Source organism: Cherax quadricarinatus, chromosome 96 (assembly GCF_038502225.1).
Source record: "Cherax quadricarinatus isolate ZL_2023a chromosome 96, ASM3850222v1, whole genome shotgun sequence".
Classification (NCBI taxonomy): domain Eukaryota; kingdom Metazoa; phylum Arthropoda; class Malacostraca; order Decapoda; family Parastacidae; genus Cherax; species Cherax quadricarinatus.
The window spans coordinates 9884436-9902291 of record NC_091387.1 but is presented as its reverse complement, the minus strand read 5'-3'; the positions used below and the strand labels follow the sequence as shown (position 1 = coordinate 9902291).

The 17856-nt window shown below is 39.8% G+C and overlaps 1 protein-coding gene across 6 annotated transcripts in view; it reads left to right on the top strand.

Moving 5' to 3' along the window:
* Nucleotides 1–1149: 1149 nt before the first annotated feature.
* Nucleotides 1150–17856, top strand: part of lds (transcription termination factor lodestar) — a 251928-nt gene continuing 235221 nt past the window's right edge. For 4 of the 6 annotated variants that reach the window (XM_070105080.1, XM_070105081.1, XM_070105082.1 and 1 more), the window contains exons 1-2: nt 1161–1293; nt 11366–11571. In XM_070105080.1, the coding sequence (XP_069961181.1) occupies nt 11426–11571 (146 nt within the window). In that variant the 5' untranslated portion in view covers nt 1161–1293; nt 11366–11425. Of the gene's footprint in view, nt 1294–9981; nt 10001–11365; nt 11572–17856 lie in introns of those variants that run through there. The other 2 variants (XM_070105078.1, XM_070105079.1) reach the window with 2 other exon arrangements.

Below are 17856 nucleotides of genomic sequence, written 5' to 3'. Positions count from 1 at the left end.
CCATAACATTGTATCAATCGCATCTGCTAGAAAAATGACAGGATGGATAATGAGAACCTTCAAAACTAGGGAGGCCAAGCCCATGATGACACTCTTCAGGTCACTTGTTCTATCAAGGCTGGAATATTGCTGCACTCTAACAGCACCTTTCAAGGCAGGTGAAATTGCCGACCTAGAAAATGTACAGAGAACTTTCACAGCGCGCATAACGGAGATAAAACACCTCAATTACTGGGAGCGCTTGAGGTTTCTAAACCTGTATTCCCTGGAACGCAGGAGGGAGAGATACATGATTATATACACCTGGAAAATCCTAGAGGGACTAGTACCGAACTTGCACACGAAAATCACTCACTACGAAAGCAAAAGACTTGGCAGACGATGCACCATCCCCCCAATGAAAAGCAGGGGAGTCACTAGCACGTTAAGAGACCATACAATAAGTGTCAGGGGCCCGAGACTGTTCAACTGCCTCCCAGCACACATAAGGGGGATTACCAACAGACCCCTGGCAGTCTTCAAGCTGGCACTGGACAAGCACCTAAAGTCAGTTCCTGATCAGCCCGGCTGTGGCTCGTACGTTGGTTTGCGTGCAGCCAGCAGCAACAGCCTGGTTGATCAGGCGCTGATCCACCAGGAGGCCTGGTCACAGACCGGGCCGCGGGGGCGTTGACCCCCGAAACTCTCTCCAGGTAAACTGGTATGGGTGGCATACTGGGACACTGACCTAATTTGCCCGACATGCGGAGCATAACAAGAGACTTTCTATATAGTAGTATGTCATTGTTGTCAGCTAGGACTGTATACCTTGTACATGTACTTGTAGTAAATAAAGATATTATTATTATTATTATTATTATTATTATTATTATTATTATTATTATTATTATTATTATTATAGTCCATCTAGCATGGTGCAGCCTGGTGTGTCTGGGTAGGAACGAGTTTTTGTTAAATCAAAAAATGTGTTTTATATGTTATTTCACGATAATATATTATTAATACGTTTTTATAACCTATTTGTATTTTAGGGCGTTTCTTTTGTTTAATTTTAATATTTTATATTCAAAATTAATAAATGTATATTAATGGTGCGCTTCACTCTGCTCTGCTGTCTCAGTCTCTTCATACTGCTCGCTGATTGGCTGTCGCTGGTCTGCTGCTCGCTGATTGGTTAACGTCATCAACCTCACTAACCTGCCTCTCAAAATCAAAACAAATAAGTTGTTGGAGGAGGAGTATTGTGCTTTATAGTGTTATTACAGCGTCATCCTGCATGGTGAGGCTGTGATAGTGAGTGTTAGAGGTCACTGTTACTTCCTGTCACCTTCACCACACTTGTGTTGATGGTGAAGTTATAATAGTGGTAGAGATCACTTATTTCCTGTCACCTTCACCACACTTGTGTTGATGGTGAAGTTTTTAATAATGCTTGAAGTTTGTTACTGTCACCTTGACACCTGGAGTGTGTTTCTGGGGGGTCAGCGCCCCCGCGGCCCGGTCTGTGACCAGGCTGCATGGTGGATCAGGGCCTGGTCAACCTGGCTGTTACTGTTGGCTACACGCAACTCGACGTAGGAACCACAGCCCGGCTGGTCAGGTGCTGACTTTAGGTGTCTGTCCAGTGACTTCTTGAAGACAGCCAGGGGTCTTGAAGGCAGCCAGGGGTCTTGAAGACAGCCATGGCGTAATAGCGCACAAAATGCGTGCTAAAGGAATAACAGGAAAAGTCGGTCGATGGATCTATAATTTCCTCACTAACAGAACACAGAGAGTAGTCGTCAACAGAGTAAAGTCCGAGGCAGCTACGGTGAAAAGCTCTGTTCCACAAGGCACAGTACTAGCTCCCATCTTGTTCCTCATCCTCATATCCGACATAGACAAGGATGTCAGCCACAGCACCGTGTCTTCCTTTGCAGATGACACTCGAATCTGCATGACAGTGTCTTCCATTGTAGACACTGCAAGGCTCCAGGCGGACATCAACCAAATCTTTCAGTGGGCTGCAGAAAACAATATGAAGTTCAACGATGAGAAATTTCAATTACTCAGATATGGCAAACACGATGAAATTAAATCTTCATCAGAGTACAAAACAAATTCTGGCCACAAAATAGAGCGAAACACCAACGTCGAAGACCTGGGAGTGATCATGTCGGAGGATCTCACCTTCAAGGACCATAACATTGTATCAATTGCATCTGCTAGAAAAATGACAGGATGGACAATGAGAACCTTCAAAACTAGGGAGGCCAAGCCCATGATGACACTCTTCAGGTCACTTGTTCTATCTAGGCTGGAATATTGCTTCACACTAACAGCACCTTTCAAGGCAGGTGAAATTGCCGACCTAGAAAATGTACAGAGAACCTTCATGGCGCACATAACTGCATTTAACTGTATTCTTTTGTGCTTCACTGTATCATGTTCAAATTAATAAATAAATAAATAAATAAAACACCTCAATTACTGGGAGCGCTTGAGGTTCCTAAACCTGTATTCCCTGGAACACAGGAGGGAGAGATACATGATTATGTACACCTGGAAAATCCTAGAGGGACTAGTACCGAACTTGCACACGAAAATCACTCACTACGAAAGCAAAAGACTTGGCAGACGATGCAACATCCCCCCAATGAAAAGCAGGGGTGTCACTAGCACGTTAAGAGACCTTACAATAAGTGTCAGGGGCCCGAGACTGTTCAACTGCCTCCCAGCATACATAAGGGGGATTACCAACAGACCCCTGGCTGTCTTCAAGCTGGCACTGGACAAGCACCTAAAGTCGGTTCCTGACCAGCCTGGCTGTGGCTCGTACGTTGGTTTGCGTGCAGCCAGCAGTAACAGCCTGGTTGATCAGGCTCTGATCCACCAGGAGGCCTGGTCACAGACCGGGCCGCGGGGGCGTTGACCCCCGGAACTCTCTCCAGGTAAACTCCAGGTACAGCCAGGGGTCTTGAAGACAGCCTGGGGTCTTGAAGGCAGTCAGGGGTCTATTGGTAATCCCCCTTATGTATGCTGGGAGGCAGTTGAACAGTCTCGGGCCCCTGACACTTATTGTATGGTCTCTTAACGTGCTAGTGACACCCCTGCTTTTCATTGGGGGGATGTTGCATCGTCTGCCAAGTCTTTTGCTTTCGTAGTGAGTGATTTTCGTGTGCAAGTTCGGTACTAGTCCCTCTAGGATTTTCCAGGTGTATATAATCATGTATTTCTCCCGCCTGCGTTCCAGGGAATACAGGTTCAGGAAGCGCTCCCAGTAATTGAGGTGTTTTATTTATTTATTTATGTATTTATTTATTTATTTATTTATTAATTTGAACATGATACAGTGAAGTACAAAAGAATACAGTTAAATGCAGTTATGCGCGCCGTGAAGATTCTCTGAACATTTTCTAGTTCAGCAATTTCACCTGACTTGAAAGGTGCTGTTAGTGTGAAGCAATATTCCAGCCTAGATAGAACAAGTGACCTGAAGAGTGTCATCATGGGCTTGGCCTCCCTAGTTTTGAAGGTTCTCATTGTCCATCCTGTCATTTTTCTAACAGATGCGATTGATACAATGTTATGGTCCTTGAAGGTGAGATCCTCCGACATGATCACTCCCAGGTCTATTACATTAGTTTTGCACTCTATTGTGTGGTTGGAATTTGTTTTATACTCCAATATAGCTTTAATTTCATATTGTTTTCCATATCAGAATACAGTGGACCCTCGACTAGCGCTATTAATCCGTTCCTGAGAGCTCATCGTTAGTCAAAAGTATCGTTAGTCAAGTTAATTTTCCCCATAAGAAATAATGGAAATCAAATTAATCAGTGTAGGACAACCCAAAGTATGAAAAAAAAATTGTTTTACCACATGAAATATTAATTTTAATACACACAAACTGAAGAAGACATGCACAGTTACATGACACTTACCTTTATTGAAGATCTGGTGATGATTGATGGGATGGGAGGAGGGGAGAGTGTTGATGGTGTTAGTGTTTAGAAGGGAAATCCCCTTCCATTAGGACTTGAGGTGGCAAGTCCTTTTCCGGGGTTACTTCCCTTCCCTTTAAATCTCTCAAACCAACCTTTGTTGGCCTTAAATTCACTCACATCACCACTAGTTGCTGGCATTGTTTTAATTAAATCGTCATGCAACTTCCTAGCCTTTTCACATATGATTGCTTGAGAGATGCTATCTCCTGCTATCTGTTTTTCGTTTATCCACACCAATAACAGTCTCTCAACATCTTCGAGTACTTTCGATCTCAGTTTCGAAAACATAGTTGCACCTTTGGCAAGAACAGCTTCCTTGATTGCCATTTTCTTGGCCACAATAGTAGCGATGGTTGATTGGGGTTTTGTGTACAACCTGGCCAGCTCGGAGACACGCACTCCACTTTCATACCTAGCAATGATCTCTTTCTTCATATCCATAGTAATTCTTGCCCTTTTTGCTGTAGGGTTGGCACTAGAAGATTTCTTGGGGCCCATGGTGACTTATTTTGCAGGTGCAATCACTAAAAAGGCTGTGATAATATGAAATGTTCCGATTGTATGCTTGGAAGCGACCGCGGTGGCTGGCTGGCTTGTAAACACTGGCCAGAAGTGGACGCGTCTCAGACGGAATGAATAGTGTTGGTAGAGTTTTTTAGCGCTAGTCGAGGCAAAATTTTTGCGTTAAAATGTATCGCTAGTCGGATTTATCGTTAATCGATGCCATCGTTGGTCGAGGGTCCACTGTAATTGAAATTTCTCCTTGAACTTCATATTGTTTTCTGCAGCCCATTTAAAGATTTGGTTGATGTCCGCCTGGAGTCTTGCAGTGTCTTCAGTGGAGGACACTTGTGCAAACTCGGGTGTCATCTGCAAAGGAAGACATGGCACTGTGGCTTACATCCCTGTCTGTGTCAGATATAAGGATGGGAACGAGTACTGTGACTTGTGGAACAGTGCTTTTCACTGTAGCCACTTCAGACTTTACTCTGTTGACTACTACTATTTGTGTTCTATTAGGAATTTATAGTTCCATCAACCAACTTTTCCTGTTATTCCTTTATCACTCATTTTGTGCTCTGTTGCACCATTGTCACATTTGTCAAAGGTGAGAATTATCAATCTTTGGATCATTAATGGGGGAAATAGCTGATGTGGATTTTGTTTCTTAACCCCTTCACTGCCCAGACTCTCAAAATTGAAAGTACTCATTGTCATAATTAAAAAAAAAAAAAAAAATTCTTTTGAATTGGTTGAGAATCTTTTTCTGAAAGTAATGATGCCAAAAATTTGAAATTGATGAAAAAATTATGGAATTGTACAGTCACAAAGTTAGTGCCTAAATAAACACTGTAGAAATTCCAGGGTGTAAAATACCATTTCCTCGATTCATTATGTCCCGGGGCCTCTCCTATCTTACACTTGTCTTCCAGTTTGAATTCATCAAACAAAAAATCGAAAATTTATCCAATCTCAAATAATACCCCTCAAGGAAGGTTCCTTGATGTTGGTGATGGGTTCTTGATTTAGGGAATTGGATCTGTGCTCCAGTTCGCCGAATTAAGCATGAATGCCTTCCACGTGTCCCCCCCCCCCCCCCAGGTGCTGTATAATCCTCCGGGTTTAGCGCTTCCCCCTTGATTATAATAATAATAATAATTCTCAAATAATAAAACATAACCAGGAGTGATTGGTCATGGATTATAGCTTCCCAATAACTGAATCAGACGTAATAAAAACATAAAACAGACTGGGGGTGTAGGGTTGCCTTAACTGTCCTCAGGAAAATCAGCAAAAATTGAATATTTTCACTGCTTTGAGGCCAATTTTAAGCTACATCAGGTCCTGGAACCAACCAATATCATCTTTCAGTAGTATGCTTTTCATTCTGTCAAACGATTCAAAGAAACAGCAAATACAATCATAAAAACTAATCATAGAAATGCCTCAAAGTCACTATATTAAACCAAACGCTAGGTGACTTTGTCAATGGTCCAAGTTGGACCGAAACGTCGTCGTAAGCTTCTCTCTTTTATGTGCGGGTTATTTGTGTATCGTTCCAGTCACGGTATTGTGCCTTTTTTGTTATTTAGCTAGGTTAGTGTGCATCATGCATGCAGTTCATGATGCACAGACTCATTCTCTAAAATCTGGAATTCATTACCTGTGAATATAAAAGAAACACTGTTTATAAATTCAAGTCTCTTCTCAAAAATCACTGACTCGCCCACAACTAAATAAATACTGAATGTAATTGTATCTCATATATGTATCTCATTATTGTATCTCATAAATGTCAAACTGTGACCCAATCAAACTTTGTTACTATTTAATTTCATTACCTAACAGAATACTCCATTCTACTGATTTGTACTAAATTGTTATCTGTTTTACAATAATTTTTGTACCGCAGAATAAATCATTGCTTAGTTAATCTTAAGTTAATTTTAAGCCTGCCCATAATGCTCTGCATTCAAGTGGCTTTGGCATGCTGCATTTAACTGTATTCTTTTGTACTTCACTGTATCATGTTCAAATTAATAAATAAATAAACAAATAAATAAATTAATAAATATCTAGGCCTCAATTTACCGCTCAAAGCTTATGAGTGAGCTGAGCTCGTGATGTAGATCTACTTGACTCGCAAAATCGTAATGACACAATTGTAAACAAACCATACCATATGACGGTCTGGAGTTTTGAGACACTCTGATCGCGGGTTCAGACCCCACCCGTGGTATGCTTTATGGAGATCTACTACATGTGATGGACAGTGAAAGGGTTAATATTCATTGGATTTTATTTGTTACCAGAAATTTTTAAGATTATTCAGTCATTATTTATTTTAGCTAGTAAGTTTATTCATATACAGGTACACATAAATACTGTTACATAAATTACCATAAATTATGTAGTTCACTGATCTATCCCTACCTCACCTATTATATTTGTGCTTGGGGATCAACAACAGCAACCTGCCTAAAGCCAGTAATAACTCGACAAAAAGCTGCAGTACAAATTATCACACAATCCAGTTCTAGACAACACTCCCTATACTCTTCAAAGACCTAAACCTACTCGCTATACAAAACATTCATGCCTACCACCGGGCAACCTACACCTACACAAATAACCCGCACATAAAAGAGAGAAGCTTACGACGACGTTTCGGTCCGACTAGGACCATTGACAAAGTCAGTGTGACTTTGTCAATGGTCCAAGTCGGACCGAAACGTCGTCGTAAGCTTCTCTCTTTTATGTGCGGGTTATTTGTGTATCGTTCCAGTCACGGTATTGTGCCTTTTTGTTATTTAACCTACACCTACCAATTGACTTACGACCGAGTTCGGTTCCGAGAAACCGGTCGTAAGTCAAAATGGTCGTAAGTCGAACTTTACTACTGAATATCAACAAAACATTTTTGTAATGACTTTATTTTATTGTTTTATTTTGGTATTTCATGTTTTACTTTACTTTTTATGCTGTTAATACTGTATTTTATACTGTAAGGTTTAGGATAAACACTGTGTACAACACAAATAGTGGTTTATTTCCCAGAAAATTGGCATAAAAAACACAGTCGTAAGTCGAGTGGTTGTAAGTCGAGCAGGTCGTGAGTCGGATGGTAGGTGTACATTTACAGAGCAGTAAATTCGAATATTAATCCCAAACTAAAACACTTTCTTGATAGCTGCAACAGAATGCATAAATATAATACACTAGATAAAGATTTCTCTGACATTCCCTGTGTCCCGCTAAATCTCTTCAAAAATTCAATGTACATAAAAGTGCCCAAAATCTGGAACTTTCTGCCAGAAATCTCCAGAAGTACTAACTCAGTCAGCATTTTCAAAACTACCTTTAAAAAACACCTCTCTAGCGTATCCCAACATCAGCTAATTATGCGAAACTTACACCATGCTTGTCTTCAGTGTCAGGAACATGTTCAAAACAAAATAGCTTACTCTCCTTATCTGTACACCTACCATCTAACTTGCAACCTGCTCGACATACGACCACTCGACTTACGACCGTGTCTTTTATGCCAAATTTCTGGGAAATAAACCACTATTTGTGTTGTACACAGTGTTTATCCTAAACCTTACAGTATAAAATACAGTACTAACAGCATAAAAAGTAAAGTAAAACATGAAATACCAAAATAAAACTATAAAATAGTCATTACAAAAATGTGATGTTGATATTCAGTAGTAAATTTTGAATTACGTCCATTTCGACTTACGACCGGTTTATCGGAACCGAACTCGGTCGTAAGTCGGATAGTAGGTGTATTTCTTCCAAACACTAAAATCCAAACATAAAATTCCTAAAATTATCACCTTCTTAATCTTAAGTTAGTTCTAAGTTTGCCTGAAATGCTCTGCTATATTGGACTTTCAACATTGTGAAAACATGGTAGCATACAGAGATAAAACCATTCCCATTACAGTGGAACCTCGGTTTTCATTTGCCCTGGTTTTCGTCAAATTTGGTTTCGACCACTCTTTTCGTCAAAATTTTGTCCGTTTTCGTTCACCACCTCGGTTTTTGTCAAGTTGACAGTGGTTTGCCATACCGAACGTGTCTGCCTGTGCCCACACAAAGCATCCCACACATTCTGAGTCAGTCTGGCTTTGTTTCTTGTCGGTAGAGGGTGGTGGTGGTTGTGGTAATAGGTGGTGGTGGTTGTGGTAGAGGGTGGTGGTGGTTGTGGTAGAGGGTGGTGGTGGTTGTGGTAGAGGGTGGTGGTGGTTGTGGTAGAGGGTGGTGGTGGTTGTGGTAGAGGGTGGTGGTGGTTGTGGTAGAGGGTGGTGGTGGTTGTGGTAGAGGGTGGTGGTGGTTGTGGTAGAGGGTGGTGGTGGTTGTGGTAGAGGGTGGTGGTGGTTGTGGTAGGGGGTGGTGGTGGTTGTGGTAGGGGGTGGTGGTGGTTGTGGTAGGGGGTGGTGGTGATTGTGGTAGAGGGTGGTGGTGATTGTGGTAGAGGGTGGTGGTGATTGTGGTAGAGGGCGGTGGTGATTGTGGTAGAGGGCGGTGGTGATTGTGGTAGAGGGCGGTGGTGATTGTGGTAGAGAGTGGTAGTGATGGTGGTAGAGATGACCTCTCCCTCTCCCCTCCTCGCCTTCTTCCATACGCCAACACGTCTTCAATAAAGGTAAAAGTGATGTTAATTAAATGTTCATATATCCATTTCATTAGTGGTATATATTTCTCATTGTTTTCTGTATGTAAAACTATAGTTATTCTCTATAAAATGAATTTTTTAATATTTATGGGTGTCTGGAACGGATTAACTGGATTTACATTATTTCTTATCGAAAATGTTGCTTCAGTTTTCATCGAACTCGGTTATCGTCAAACTTTCTGGAATTAATTCACGACGAAAACCGAGGTTTGTTTTTTGCTGCCTCACTATGATAAATCGTATTAATCATAAAATTTTTGATTACCTATCTTTTGAAATAATGTGTAATAATAAACATTAGAATGTAGCACTCCATAACCTGTGTCAATATATAGTAGTCCAAGAAGGAAGATTAGTCTGCCCAGAATGTCTAGGCATGCTAGTGGCTTTCTTTGTATGTACAACTTCATATGTATTTTTAATATGTAAACCTCACATTGTAAACTAAAAAAAAAAAAATAGAGTTTTGAATCATGCATAGCAATGTGTGTGTTTTACCTAGGATCACCCAAAAATGTCAAAGTGACTTATTTCCATTGGGGTCCTTGTAATATATTTAAACCGTACGAGTTAAAACACCTAAATAACTTAAATATGGATTGTTATGTAAATTCTTCAGCATTTAGGTTATATTTTGGGCCAATGGTTGGTTTACTGTATTTCACAGCTTATTAGACTTTTTTTTTTTTTCCATAAAATGTCTCCAAAAACCACTCTGCGTCCTATAGCCTCAAGGTCAGCGACAGGAGTTTAGGGTGGGCTCTAACTCTCCCAGTTACGTCCAATGCCGAGCCATCAAAGCTAAAACAGGTCTTACAAGCCGCAAAATACGGTAATAAAAACAGAGCCACTGAAGTAAATAATGACAGGTTATTGTTGTAGTCTTTATTTAAATATTAGCCACATTTTGTTGTGTACATGTACCATACTTTTTGCATTCTGTGATGTTAAATAATTTCCCTGCTAATTTGTTTTAATTAAACCTAATAGTTTATCATTGAAAATCTAATGTCTTCAAGGGTTCATTTCAGTATATTTATCCCAGTTCTCTCTATTGTTACAATATCATTAATATTATTGACTTTTTCCCGAGTTTATCTTTGTGCAGGCTACTATATACCCATGACTTTTTGTAATTTATGTATGGTTTTTCTTTATTGTAGTTCCTTAATGTTTTTTTTTAGTTTACCATACTGCTTTTTTGGCTGCTATTTTTTTTTAAGATTGTATTAAGTAATAAGATGATTTATTTGTCCTGTGTGAAGGCCCCTGAATGATTTAATATGAAAGTTCCATACTATGTTATATACATAATTTTGTGGCTGAGAATTTTATTATTGGAGTTAGCTTGTTTTCCGTTTGCTAGTGTACAGTGTAGGACCCCAGTATCCTCGGGGGTTATGTTCCAAGGACCTGCTGTGGATACTGAAACCATGGATGGTAGCAAACCCTTTATATAAATAATTTTTCATTTACATACAAACCTATTATAAAGTTTAATTGATAAATTATGCACATTCAGTGGAGAATTCACTTTTTTACTAATGGGTAGCAGTTCACAGCTTCTCTTAGGCCTTGAAGAACTTACACCATCACAACTTTTGCACTTTGAGGCCATTATTGAGTAAAATTAAGGGTTATTTTTGATCCACAGTTAACTACAGATAACTGAAACCGTAGATACCGGACCCATGGATACAGGGAGTCCTACTGTATTTGTTTAACGGTTGGTCCCAGTGTTCCATAGCATTGGATTTAAATTACCGACAGCCTCCCCACACCCCTTAAAGAACCACCAGACAGTGTGCTGATAGTAAATTGTCTCAACCAGTGTGGGCTATTTTGGGCTTGTATTATAGACTTTATAATGCCTTTAAGATTATAAAGTATGCATCATATGTCTATTTCTGAGTGATGTGTACTGTAACCTATTTTAATTTTTCATCCATAAAATATTAATCCTAGTTATATTTCTTTGGAGATGTTAGTATCCTTGGTTTTGTAAGCCAGAACTTTCAGTTTCTGGTATGTATGGTAAGACTGAACTAACATTGATATTTGTCATGTTGAATATGAATTTGATTAATCGTAGTTAGGAGGAATTTAAAGTTTAAACAGTTGATATATTTTCTGCTAAAAAGATTGTATTGTATTCCTCTGAGAGCATTTTTTTTATTTACTATATATTGTATTTCAGGATTTTGTAAACTAGGGCAAGTACGTATCTAATGGTCTACGTAGTCTCCTGGTTGTCGTCATGATCAGCTCAGCTGAAGCTTCCCCAGATGTTATTCCAGCCAGCCCTGATACCTCGGACAGCTTAATTGACACTCCAAAGTCCTATAGAAATGGTGCATCTTTACGCCCACCGCAGCGATTCCTCTCCCAGGACTTGCCACATCGGTGTGTTTGTAACTGTATGTTTGTAGAAATACACAGATAACCCACACACGGGAGAATGAAACTTATGATGACGTTTTGGTCCAACCTGGACCATTAACCCTTTGAGGGAAGCAAGCCACTATATACAGCCTTGCCTCACTTAGCAATGTACTCGTTTACCGACAACTCTGACCTACAACTGGCTCTCTGACCAGTATGCATACTTAAATAATGTATATCAGAGCTGATTTCCTCTATTATGTTTATTATAATACAGCCTCTCCTCACTTAGTGACGTCCTCGTTTACTGATGCCTTGGACTTACGACTGGCTCTCTTTAGAGTATTCATACCTAAATGTATACTAGGCTGATTTCCTCTGTTCTTTTTATCTCAATATACAGTACACTACTGCTTAAACATTTAAAAATACAGTGGAACCCCAGATTTTGGCCATAATCCGTTCCAGAAGATCGGCCTAAATCCAAAAAGGACGAAAACTGAAGTAATATTTCCCATACGAATTAATGTAAATAGGTACACTTAATCCATTCCAGACACCCAAAAATATTAACAAAAACTACATATTTTAAAGAATAACTATTGTTTTACATAAAGAAAACAATGAGAAATAAATATAAAGCACAAATTTTAATAATAAATGAACATTACATACCTTTATTGAAGACTCATGTTGACCTATTGAAGAACGTGAGGACGGGAGAGGGACTTGGGGTTATTGTTTGGAAGGGGAATCCCCCTCCATAAGGACTTCAGGTATCAAGTCTCTATCTGGGGTTACTTCCCTTCTTTGTCTTTTACTGGCACTAGGACCAGCTTGAGTCACTACACCCGTCGCACAAAAAACTGTCCAGAGAGGTCTGTTTCAGGCGTCTCTTTAAGATTTGCCTGAAGTGGGACAAGGTTTTGTCACTGAATTCTATCTTGCTTCTTACTTACTTTCTTTACCAAAGGGCTGGCACTAGGAATTCTTTGGGCCCATGGTGGTTTATTTCGCAGTTGGACTCGATAAACGACCACGAAAAACAATGGATTATAACGAAATGTCTGGATGAATGTATGTGTTGCTCACTCTCTAAGACACACAGCCAGACTGACTCATGAACGCGGCGGAGTGGTGGGCGAACACGTCCAATATGGCCGATTTCCTAGTTGCCGGCCAAAATCCAGGATAGAATTTCAGCCAAAAAAGCAGCCGAAATCCAATTTGGCCACTATCCGCACCGGCTCATGTCTAGGGGTCCACTGTATACCATAAATGTTATAAAGGGTGCAGAGGTGACATTAAAACGATATCAAAGATGGTTGACACAAACTCGCTACCATTATCGTATGCTCCTCACTTAGCGACGAATTCATTTACCAATGTGGTCTTAGGAACGGAACTCGGCTGTTGATTGAGGAGAGGCTATATACGAGAGAGGGGCAGGAGAAAACCAACAAGCTGATGAGACACGTGTGCAGCACTTGGGTATCGTTATTGTGGAAACATTTTTGCCAGCTAGTGGCTTTCTCAGTCCAGTACAGAGAAGAATGGTTGAAGATCAGAAGGAGTTTAAGGTAATCAGTTCCTTAGACTAGTCAGTATGATCAGCCATCATTCTTGATAAAAGTACAGCATATTCACTGAGGAGCTTATAAACCACAGACAAGTGAAGTGAAGCAGTCGTAGACAGTGTCACTGTAGAAAAATCCAGAGGTGGAAGAAGGTCGTGCCTATAGGTTAGGCAAGGGTAGGCAAGTGTAGAATTCCCTGCGAGTTCTCTGACCCATATATGTACAATTCCTTGGGATCTTGATACAGTGAATTCTACATTTGCTAACCTAATGGCATGACCTACTTCTACCTATGGAATTTAACATGGTGATGCTGCCTGTGACTTCGCTTCACCGTCTTCATTGCTTGAGGATTCGAGAATTTAAAAAGCAATTTTTTTACTTATGAAATAGTAGAGAATCGTTTTCTGAAGGTAATAAAACTAAAGGTACTAAATTTAATGGAAAATTGACGAAATTATACTATAGCAAATTTTACTGCGTCCAAGATATTTACACACCTGTGATTTTGCCCACTTTGACTTCTATTTTAGGCCAAAAATCATTATTCCAGTTGACCAAATTCTTAGCTATTTCACTAGTATTACTTGTATTTTATTGATGGAGCACAAGAAACTACCCGATCAACTATATCAACTACCCAGTAAAGTGATCAGAAATTGGTAATTTGGCCAATTTCACACAGTTCAAAATATTTAAATTTCAAAATAGGTCCAGAATAAGCAATGCAGCCATTCCTGGCACTAAAATAACATTTCCTTTGTTTACTAATTGTGTTTCCAGGCTTTACAGATGAATTCTATTTTGATTTTTTATTTACATAAAGAATTTTTATTCACACCAAAAAACAGAAGATTTACTGTTATGTAATATTGTAATAATTGTATAAATAATATCTGTGCATTTGTGAACGTATATTAGACCCACCAGTTGACATGTATTGGTCACGTAATGTCATACACTTACTCTTGAACATTAGCAAAAATGTTTGATTTTTGCCAATGTGAGATTAATTTCAACCTATATAAAATGATTGGGTAATAAATTGAGCAAGAGACTGGGTATTATAAGTCTAGATTGAAATTTTAATTATATTTGGCATCAGTAGGTTTAGCTTCACAATGGGAAATATTAATATACGTAAACTTGTGGTTAACACAAGGAATTAACTTAATATATATACGTACAAGTATATAAAAAAATGCGAAGAAACATGAAATAGTTTACAGCGAAGTTCTGGCAGGTCATGTTTGTTTGGTCGAATGCTGAGCTTCGTTTGAGTAGAAAGATGTTCGAGTACCGAGATCCACTTTACTCTTGTAGAAGAAGTTAATTCCTTGTGAAAATGTTCAACTGAATGATAAAGCCATCTGCCATAGAATTCTGTTTCATAATCTTTTTCCTTAATGTTGTAACTCTCAGTATTGAATAATCAACACTCGGTGTGCTTGGGAGTAAGAGTATCCAGCTTGGCTTGCCATGATGAACAATGATAAACTAACACAGACTAGTTAGTCCAAGTCAGACCAAAACGTCATAAGTTTCATTCTCCTGTGTGTGGGTTATTTGTGTATAGTTAGTCATGGTATTGCTTTGTAGACTAGTATGGCCTTTCCAAGATGCATTGTAGCTGCCCAGATTATTTTTTATACACACACACACACACACACACACACACACACACACACACACACACACACACACACACACACACACACACACACACACACACACACACACACACACACACACACACACACACACACACACACACACACACACACACACACACACACACACACACACACACACACACACACACACACACACACACACACACAGAGGTCTACATGAGCAGTACTGACCTCAGTCACAGTGCTCCCCATAAGCAATACTGGCCTGGTGGCAACACTTCACACAGCAAGGGTCCAGGTTCGATTCTCAGCAAAGGGGTAGAAACATCGGATGTTTCCTTACACCGGTTGACCATGTTCACCCAACAGTAAAATGGGAACCTGGGTGTTAGTGGACTGGTGTGGATCGCATCCTGGAACAAACCTGATCTAATTTGTGGGAAATGCTCTGCATAACAAGTGGCTTTCTATATAGTAGTATGTCATTGATGTCAGCTATGGTCTATATACCTTGTACATATACTTGTAGAAATTATTATTATTATATTATTATTTTTTTTTTTTTTCTTCTCTCTCTCTCTCTCTCAACAAGTCGGCCGTCTCCCACCGAGGCAGGGTGACCCAAAAAAGAAAGAAAATCCCCAAAAAGAAAATACTTTCATCATTCAACACTTTCACCACACTCGCACATTATCACTGTTTTTGCAGAGGTGCTCAGAATACAACAGTTTAGAAGCATATACATATAAAGATACACAACATATCCCTCCAAACTGCCAATATCCCAAACCCCTCCTTTAAAGTGCAGGCATTGTACTTCCCATTTCCAGGACTCAAGTCCAACTATATGAAAATAACCGGTTTCCCTGAATCCCTTCACTAAATATTACCCTGCTCGCACTCCAACAGATCGTCAGGTCCCAAGTACCATACGTCTCCATTCACTCCTATCTAACACGCTCACGCACGCTTGCTGGAAGTCCAAGCCCCTTGCCCACAAAACCTCCTTTACCCCCTCTCTCCAACCCTTTCGAGGATGACCCCTATCCCGCTTTCCTTCCCCTATAGATTTATATGCTTTCCATGTCATTCTACTTTGATCCATTCTCTCTGAATGACCAAACCACCTCAACAACCCCTCTTCTGCCCTCTGACTAATGCTTTTATTAACTCCACACATTTTCCTAATTTCCACACTACGAATTTTCTGCATAATATTTACACCACACATTGCCCTTAAACAGGACATCTCCACTGCCTCCAACCGTCTCCTCGCTGCTACATTTACCACCCAAGCTTCACACCCATATAAGAGTGTTGGTACTACTATACTTTCATACATTCCCTTCTTTGCCTCCATAGATAACGTTTTTTGACTCCACACATACCTCAACGCACCACTCGCCATTTTTCCCTCATCAATTCTATGATTAACCTCATCCTTCATAAATCCATCCGCCGACACGTCAACTCCCAAGTATCTGAAAACATTCACTTCTTCCATACTCCTCCTCCCCAATTTGATATCCAATTTTTCTTTATATAAATCATTTGATACCCTCATCACCTTATTCTTTTCTATGTTCACTTTCAACTTTCTACCTTTACACACATTACCAAACTCATCCACTAACCTTTTCAATTTTTCTTTAGAATCTCCCATAAGCACAGTATCATCAGCAAAAAGTAACTGTGTCAGTTCCCATTTTGAATTTGATTTCCAAAAATTTAATCCCACCCCTCTCCCGAACACTCTAGCATTTACTTCCTTTACAACCCCATTTATAAATATATTAAACAACCATGGTGACATTACACATCCCTGTCCAAGACCTACTTTTACCGGGAAGTAGTCTTCCTCTCTTCTACACACCCTAACCTGAGCCTCACTATCCTCATAAAAACTCTTTATCTGCATTTAGTAACTTACCCCCTGTTCCATATACTTGCAACATCTGCCACATTGCTCCTCTATCCACTCTATCATTTGCCTTTTCTAAATCCATAAATGCAATAAAAACTTCCCTACCTTTATCTAAGTACTGTTCACATATATGCTTCAATCTACACATGCTTGATCTACACATCCCCTTCCCACTCTGAAACCTCCTTGCTCATCCGCAATCCTACATTCTGTCTTACCTCTAATTCTTTCTATTATAACCCTACCGTACACTTTTCCTGGTATACTCAGTAAACTTATTCCTCTATAATTTTTACAGTCTCTTTTGTCCCCTTTCCCTTTATATAAAGGGACTATACATGCTCTCTGCCAATCCCTAGGTACCTTCCCCTCTTTCATACATTTATTAAACAAAAGTACCAACCACTCCAACACTATATCCCCCCCTGCTTTTAACATTTCTGTCATGATCCCATCAGTTCCAGCTGCTTTACCCCCTTCCATTCTACGTAATGCCTCACGTACCTCCCCCACACTTACATTCTGCTCTACTTCACTCCTAAAAGATGGTATACCTCCCTGACCAGTGCATGAAATTACTGCCTCCCTTTCTTCCTTAACATTTAAAAGTTCCTCAAAATATTCTCGCCATCTACCTAATACCTCCCTCTCCCCATCTACTAACTCCCCTACTCTGTTTTTAACTGACAAATCCATATTTTCCCTAGGCTTTCTTAACTTATTTAACTCCAAAATTTTTTCTTATTTTCATTAAAATTTCTTGACAGTGCCTCTCCCACTCTATCATCTGCTCTCCTTTTGCACTCTCTTTACCTTTCTTTTGCTCTCCATATACTCTGCTCTTCTTATAACACTTCTGCTTTGTAAAAACCTCTCATAAGCTACCTTTTTCTCTTTTATCACACCCTTTACTTCATCATTCCACCAATCACTCCTCTTTCCTCCTGCCCCCACCCTCCTATAACCGCAAACTTCTGCCCAACATTCTAATACTGCATTTTTAAAACTATTCCAACCCTCCTCAACCCCCCCACTACTCATCTTTGCACTAGCCCACCTTTCTGCCAATAGTCGCTTATATCTCACCCGAACTTCCTCCTCCCTTAGTTTATACACTTTCACCTCGCTCTTACCTGTTGTTGCCACCTTCCTCTTTTCCCATCTACCTCTT